The 8,371-nt window shown below is 46.8% G+C and overlaps 1 protein-coding gene across 1 annotated transcript in view; it reads right to left on the minus strand.

Moving 5' to 3' along the window:
* The window catches only part of FBXO31 (F-box protein 31), a gene marked incomplete at its 5' end in the record, with an annotated part of 32,807 nt that overhangs the window by 6,061 nt on the left and 18,375 nt on the right, over window positions 1-8,371 (minus strand). The window contains 5 exons of the mRNA XM_025042521.1: window positions 4-142; window positions 913-1,022; window positions 5,375-5,449; window positions 6,096-6,263; window positions 8,344-8,364. Of these exons, the coding sequence (XP_024898289.1) occupies window positions 4-142; window positions 913-1,022; window positions 5,375-5,449; window positions 6,096-6,263; window positions 8,344-8,364 (513 nt within the window). The remainder of the gene's footprint in view (window positions 1-3; window positions 143-912; window positions 1,023-5,374; window positions 5,450-6,095; window positions 6,264-8,343; window positions 8,365-8,371) is intronic.

The following is an 8,371-nucleotide window of genomic DNA, read 5'->3' on the forward strand; positions in this document are numbered from 1 at the left end:
GGCCCTGGCATGCTTCCCATGGAAGCTGAGCATGACAATCTCCAGGCCGTGGCTGCCATAGGTGCCTTTGAAGAGGCCCGGCCTGATGAGGTCGTCCGGGTGGCTGGGCGGGAGGTAGATGCGGCGGTAGGTCAGGCAGTTGCTGTGGGGGGAGCGGGCAGCATGAGAGCATGGCAGAGAGGCATGGGGGGCAGCAGGGCAGTGCCCATGCACCTCCCTGCTCTGCCACGGAGGGTCAGCGGAGCAGGGCAGCCCAGTGTGGTCAGGCCAGAGAGGAGCAGCGACACTCCACGGTTCTGAGCCAGGCTCACCCCTAGCCACATGTGCATGGCACCCTGACACCTTCTCTGATTCCAATAGGGCTTAACAGGGGCTCATGTGTCTCTGCTGGGAGCCCCAAGGCAGCTGGGGTGGAGAGAAAGAAATGCCACTCCTGTTCTGTCACCCTGGGACTGCACAAAGGACATGGCAAAAGAGGCTAAACAGGGGCTGTGGGCACAGGCACAGACGGTGAGAAAGCAGGCCTCCCGGGAAGACATGGGAAACGAGCCTGATGATCCGGCGCAAACACCCGGCCCGCCAGAGCACAGCTGGTGGATGATGACGACACATCAGACAGAAAACAAACAAGGGGTAGTCGGGAGGTAGGGATGGGGACTATGCTCACGGTACCCACAGAGGGCGACAGTGAGTTCACAGTCTTCTCGCAGAGAGGGACTGCACTCAGAGCACTCTCAGAGAAGGGCTATGCTCTCAGTACCTACAGAGAGGAGGCTGTGCTCACGGTACCCAGGGGTTGGGGGTGGGAAGGCTTGAGCTCACAGTACCCATGGGTCGGGGGGTGCTGCGCTCATGGTACGCATGCGGGGGTAGGGGCTGCGCTCACGGTACCCACGGAGGGGCTGCACTTACTCGTACTGACTGGTATAGATGAACTTCATTAGGATGAGCTCCTGCATGTGCTCGTGGAAAATGTCCTCCAGTGTCCGCCCCCATTCTTCCCTCAGCCAGGTTCGGAATTCCTTCCAAGAGAACACAGGTCATGAAAACCACCATGACAGAGGGGTCTGGAGAGGTTGCTCACTGTGAGGATAAGTGGACAAAGCAGCATTTTTATAGCTATGGGTGATGCCTTGGAACCCACCTGGGAAGATGCATAGAGACATGGCTGGCAGAAGAATAGGCAGCTGCCATGCGTTTGGTCTCCCAGCACCTGCCTCCCTTTCTATGGAGGCATGCCAGCAACAAAAAGCGAGGGGCTCTGGTCCTTGCTTTCCCAGAGCACACGGGCCCAGACTTCAGGGGAAGCAGCAGGGACACGGGGTCCCTTCAGGCAAGGCTGGGGCCAGAGCCCATGTCCAGAACTCCCAGAGAACAGCCAAGTGAGTCTCGCTTCCACGCTCACCCACGAAACAGGAGATGTCTAAACTGAGCTGGCTCGACACAGTCTCTGAGCCTGGTTATTGGGCTTCTGAAAGAGCGAGAAGACAGGACTCTGTTGCTAAACCCTAGGCTGGTCACGTCGGCCAGAGCTGCTTTCTGTGGCTGCCAATGAGGAATACGACAAGTACAGCCAGGGTGGAGAGACTGTGGGTGAATTTTTCTTTCTCAAACGTGCCTTCATAGTTATATTGTATGTTCAGTAAGTATATGTGTGAAAAGGGAGTTTTTCACAAATGCCACATCCCCAAAGCTCAATAATTCATTATGGAATCAAAGAATGTGAAGGATCTTTAGTGCTTAATAGCTTGATTCTACACATTTAACTTAATTAATCCACAGATCTGAGTTCTTAATTTAATATATGTAGTGTTTCTAATGATCATCTAGAATTAGCTCTACAAATAGAAGCAACAGCAATTTACCAAAAAAAAGAGGTACAATCTGTCAATTGCTTTAATATGTTACTGCCCAAACTCCCACAAAGAACAGAAATTACTAGAGCGACTGAACTAAACTATTAGGACTACAAAATCAATACATAAAACCAACTAAATTTTTATATACTAGTAGCACAGAATTGGAGAATAAAAATTTTAAATCCTATTTGCAACAACCACCTCAAAAAAAAAAAAAACAACCCACAAAATATGTGCAAGACTTCCACTCTGAAAACCCCAAGACTCCGCTGAACGGAAGAGGCCGAATAATAGTCAGAGGTATCTACAGACTGGAAGATGCAGCATTAGGTCAACAACACTCCAAAATGATCTACAGGTTTAGCGCCAATCAAATCCCACCAGGCTAAGTTTTCTGTAGAAACCAACAAGCTGATTCTGAAATTTTTATGGAAATGAAAAGAACCTAAAATATCCAAAGCAATCTTGCAAAAGAACAAAGCTAGATGACCCTCACTAGCTCATGTTGTGACTCACTCTAAGGCTACAGTAATCAAGACGTTGGTATGAGTGTAAGAATGGACAAAGACATCAATGGAATTAAACAGAGAGCCTGGAAACAGACACACATTTATTTTTGAAAAAGTATCCAAGCAACCCAATGGGGAAAGGAAAGCCTTTAGTACAAATGATGCTTGAACAACTGGACATCTATACAAAGAAAAAGAAACATGACTCCTGCCTCATACCATTCACAAGAAAAAATTCAAGATGGGTCTCAAACCTAAGCATAACATGAAGCCACCATACCTCAAAAAAAAAAGAAAAAGAAAGAGAGCCTCTCTGCAACTTCGAAGTAGGCTAAGTTTTTTAGGACACAGAAAACTATAACCATAAAAGAAAAAAATGGACAAATTAGAGTTCACCAAAGTTAAAACCTTCCATTTAAATGGCTGAATCCATGGAGGAAAGGCCCTAAAAAAAGAAAAAGTCAGATATATAACTAACAGATAGAAATGGAAGTGAATGTAATGAACAAGGATTTCAATGCTGGCATGGTGAATCATCAGACTTGAGCTAAATACCATGAAGAAGATGGCTTGCGAATAGTTGTAATCATATTTACTTTGCACGAAAAGGTCAAAATCATTAGGAATACCAACCAGACTCAAATACTCAGAACAAAGAACTCTGAGATGCATACGTTTATTATGAAATAATATTATAAGGTATGTAGGCACAAGGAAAAACACAAGAGCCTGGAACATAAAAGACAAGAATAAGCTTAATATTGATCCAGGACTGGCTCACCGTGTGCCGGCACAACACAATCATCGTCTTAATCTGCACAAAGGCCTAGGAGATGGGTGCTAACATTTCTCCCGTTCTACAGAGATTTGGGCCTGTAAAAGTTGAGAAACCTTTCCACTTAGTAAGTGGCAGAATCAGAGCTAACCCAAAGGCCACATGCTAACCGGTGCTGCCTCCACCAGGATCAACACCAGGGCCGGCGGGAGCGTGGGAGGCAGGTCTCACTGCCCTGGTGGGCTGTACATAAGGAGCAGCAAACTGGCAACATGGAACAATAATTTGGAACATCTTCGGGCCTTTTACCTGTCAATTCCATTTCTGCATGACCCAAAATCCAGATACGGTTTCTGCATAGAGTTCAGAGAGCGGGGTTACAGTAATAACACCTGGCATCCTCTCACATGGCTCCGGCCAGGCCTGGTGCTGTCATTCACATGTGGTGCCCTACTCAATCTTCCAAAACCACTCAGAGTCCGCAGGTCATCATGGGGCCCTATTTTACAGATAAGGACTGAGGCTCTCAGAGGGAAAGTCACTCAAGCACGTGATCAGGAGGGTAATGGGACACGTGAACATCTGAGCACAAACCCCAGGTCCAAATGTAGGAGAATGGTTACATCTGATTACATCGCAGCAAGATGATGGAATACTATGCTGCACATAGCATTTAATATAAAAATAAAGCTTAAAGAGTTCCAATAAGACTGGAAAATATCTATGGAATAAGAGTTATGCTAAAAAAAAAGATCCAACTTAAACAAAGTCAGATTGTAATTACATCAGAAATGCTAAAATACATAAAGGAAGCTGGAGAATGGGCTTGGAGATGGTTCCTAGCTGCTATATTAGCCCTCTTGCCTTCGTGTTCTATTTGATGATGATAGGCATAATTTTAGTAACTGGGTGATTACTTCCCCATCTTTGCTCCTCCCTGCATCCCCCAGATTTCTGGAAGCCTCAGGCTGGGAATCCTTTACAGGCAGGGGCAGGGAAAGACGGTAGCGACTGGGCCTTGTGCTGTCATCTATGAAGACAAGCCAGGTCGTGTCTGCACTGGAGTCAGAATCCGGCAGCCTGACACTGTGCTGCTTACAGGGACCCAGAAGATGCAGCTTCAATCTGTGGGAGGGTCACATGAGAGGTGCCTGTGAGGCTCAGGCCAATGACCCTGCAGCCCTAAGGTACCAGCTAAGGTTCTAGGTCACACTACAGGATAGCCTGGACTTGGCCTTCGAAAGTACGCACAGCTGGCAGAATTCCTGGAACTAGAGTTTGCGTACAAGGAAGTGGGAGGGTTGGCAAACCCTGTGGATGTAGTTTACTAACAAATGACCTCGCAGGGCTGGCTTCTGGTGTTGATGAAGGCTGGAGCCCACATGAAGGGCTGGGGGAGGACGATTCACTGGTTCCTTCACAGGCAGGATGCTAAAGAAATCACGAGCTAACATAAGCCATCAGAGACTCAGAAACTGGCTGAGAAGTGCACTTCCAACAAATACCTAGAAGCTGCAATGAGCATTCTATATTTTAAAAGTTCAAGTTCTTCTTAAGAATATTTTGAAATGGCAATATGACTTAGATCCTCAGAAAACTGAAACTCAAAGACAAGACAAAATTACTTGAGCAAACAAAAAGAAGCACAAACTCCTGGGTAGCAATGGCATGCAGGTTTATCCATTATGCTACCTAAAAACAGCCCTCTGATCTCCCTGCAACTCACCTCTAAGAAGAAGCCTGCACAGCCCATCGGAGATTTCCCCAAAGGAGCGAAGGAGAACTAACGAGAGAAAACTATTTCTTTTTGGTCATTCATTCTGAGGGGTAGTGGGAAATAAGAACTCGTGTTTGTGTACACATATGCACATGAGGCCATTTCTGACAAAAGGGTAAGATGTGCTTTCTGTGCCAACAACGTGAGGATGAACCATGGGATGGGATAAAGTCCTCTTGTTGGTGGCATGCCAGTGATGTCAAACCATTCAAACTCACATCTGCTCCATGTGCACAGAAGGGGTACAGGCTCACCTCCTGCCTCCCACCAGACATCCTATGGTGGTCCGTCTGGTTGCACTTGGTGGAGAACTCATCCTTCTTCACAATCTTGAGTATTCATGACAAAGGAGAGAGGGGAACGAGTCAAAGTCCTCTTGTTGGTGGCATGCTGGTGATGTCAAACCATTCAAACTCACATCTGCTCCATGTGCACAGAAGGGATACAGGCTCACCTCCTGCCTCCCACCAGACATCCTGTGGTGGTCCGTCTGGTTGCACTTGGTGGAGAACTCATCCTTCTTCACAATCTTGAGTATTCATGACAAAGAAGAGAGGGGAACGAGTCAGTCATGACGCCCTCACCCAAAGATGAGCCCCTCCTCACCGATGTACCCCACTCAGCTACAGAAGCTCAAGATGCCACCAAATTGTGGCTGGTCCACAGAGGGAAGCTCAGAACCACCCTGAGCACACACCTTCTTTTCAAGGAGGGGTGCATCCAAGGGGGAGGCATTTGTGCTTTCCCAGGAGGATTCTTAGAGCAGCAAAAGGAGGCTGTCATTTGGAGTGTGTCAGATAACACACTTGCCAGAACAGTATCACAGTGTCTTATTCTAAGCTGACTTCTTGCAAAGAGGTTTTGCAAAAGGAACATTGAGGAATTGTGGATGGAAAGAACAAATGGTTTTAACTGGATGCAGAACCAATGGAGGGTTCCAGCAAGTGATTCTTTGGGGAGTTACATCACAGCACCAAAGCATAAATAATACACAGAAGGTGTGGGGGTAGTGCCCCCATCTCCTCATGTTTCCCCTGATCTATATAGACACAGGCTCACAGCTAGGAATATCTCCGCAAACTCAGCTGGCACTAGGACTGGGAATTGCAGAGGACACCTTACCCCTAGCCTGCACACAGCTGCCATGTCTAAGGGAGTCCCGAGCACACACTCACCTGGATGTGGCCATTGTGGGGCCCTCTATGGCCATACATGCACTCCACCGTGGCAGACTTCCTCTCCATCAGATGAATTCTGAACAAGGGCTTGAATCGCATTGGGTCATCCACGTGAGGGTCGTGGGGAGGCAGGTACATCCAACCAATAATGAACAAACCATCTACCTGTGGCGAGGAGAAAGGGCGCATGGCCACGTGAGGGTTAGGATGAAGCACGGAGGCAAAGGTTCCCCTGCAGCTGTCCACGATGTCCACCCATGTTGCCACACTCCAGTCTCACGCAGAACCTCAGGACCAGCGGACATCATAATGCCCCTGACCGAGCCCTTGATCAAGCGCATGGCGACAAGCATAGCCCTGTCTACCAAGTGTTTGTTGATTAGAAAGTAAAATATCCTGACTAAAGTTGATAATGCTGTATTATATTACTGAAATTGGCTAAGAGAGTAAAACTTAAATGTTCTCATTAAAAAATGTAAAAAATATGAGATGATGGATGTTAATTAACTAGATGGTGGGAATCCTTTCACAATGTATACTATATCAAATCACCATGACATGTACTTTATATATCTTATAATTTTATTTGTCAATTATACCTCAATCAAGCTGAAAAAATTTAATTTTTTAAATAGAAAAAAAGTTGACATGAATCTAAAAGAAAGCCTTTTAGTGAGAACTTCCAGCTCTAAAACGGGTGGTGAAGGGCTGGGGGCAAGCTAAAGGACACAAGAAAGAAGCAAGCAGAATAATCCAGAAAGTGAGACGCCCAATAGGACAACTGACTTGAGAAAAAATGGGGGTGCTGCTTTCAACAAGAGAGATTCATGAGGCAAAACAAACAAATGCAACGAGAGAGCCTGGTTTAGGTCCTGATTTGAATGAACCAGCTATCAAAAGGCAATTTTGAGACATTCCAGGAATCTCACATATGGACCGGGTCTCAGGTAGTATCAAGGAATTACTACCACTTTTGTAAGGTGTGATAAGGATATGGTGGATATGTAGGAAAATGCTCACATTTTAGAAATCTACACTGAAGTATGAACAGGTGAAATGACACAGACCTAGGATTTGCTTTAAAATGCCTGAAAACAAAATGTCAAGGGGAAGAGACAGATGCCACAAACTTGGCACACTATCGATGACTGATGAATCAGGTGGTGGGCATCCGTAGGAGTTCGCACTACCATTCTCGCTATTCTTGTACGTGTTTGAAATGACGAGTCTTAGAAAGTGATGGAGCGCAGATCAGAGGACAGCGCAGTCCCCACACACTGGAGCTCGGTACAAGGGCACACATGTCCTTGGTGGAGGGACAGGGGAGGCCTCTGAAGCCCCATTAGGGATGACCCAGCAGTTGCTCCTGCCTTCCCAGGAGAGCCTGGATCCACAGCTTCTAGCTCTAACGACAGAGGAGGAGAGAATTTAATCATTTCTGTGGCTAATTGGTTTGAGACAAGAGCCAATTGCCGTTGTTTAGTCATGGGCTCTATTTTCCCCTAATTATCCTGTGCTTTCAGAAGCTGTACTTTTTTTTTTACTCTATTACTCACTGCTAGTAAGAAAAACAATTATCATCCTCCCTGACTAAAAGGAAAGAAATCTTCCCATGCTGGGAGCTGTCTGGCTTGTCCCTGAGAGAATGTTCTAAAAGCCAAGCTTTTCCCCAGTGATGTTAAACATATGTAAAGCATGTTTCTTAATGAATGTTGCCACCTAATATGAAGAATATAAAGCAATATTTATCCCTGCCCAAAACCCCATCTGATGGGCAAAATACACAGTGATAGGAGTAACCAGAATCACCAGGTGACCCATCTGGACCAGGTTTGGGAGAACCACACCGAGGCTGTCCAGGGGCCCCAGTGGCCATTGCAAAGCAGACCCGCCACCGTTACATGATGTGCAGTCAGTCCCCCGGAATCGGCTTCCAGCATGTGCCAGAAGGAAGAAAAACAGAATCAGAACACCAGTGCTTCCCAAGGGGCACCTGACTTTGTTTTCACTGAAGCATCCGCTACAGCAACGCCAGGGTCCAGGCACCTGCCCGGAGCTCAGTAAAGAATAACTGCGCATGCCCAGCCCCAGGGCTTCTGTTCACAGCACATGCAAGACTCGCGGTGGGGGAAGACAGCTGCTCCACAGAGAACCAGCTAGGGCTGGAAAAAAGTAACTAGTTAAGAAGTTCCTTGTGATTACTCTCATGTCGTATATAAAGCCCCTCTAGTAGAAAAGGCACTACTATGTGGGTCAGCAGTCCTGACTTCACC

The sequence above is a fragment of the Pteropus alecto genome, unplaced genomic scaffold (assembly GCF_000325575.1).
Source record: "Pteropus alecto unplaced genomic scaffold, ASM32557v1 scaffold7, whole genome shotgun sequence".
Classification (NCBI taxonomy): domain Eukaryota; kingdom Metazoa; phylum Chordata; class Mammalia; order Chiroptera; family Pteropodidae; genus Pteropus; species Pteropus alecto.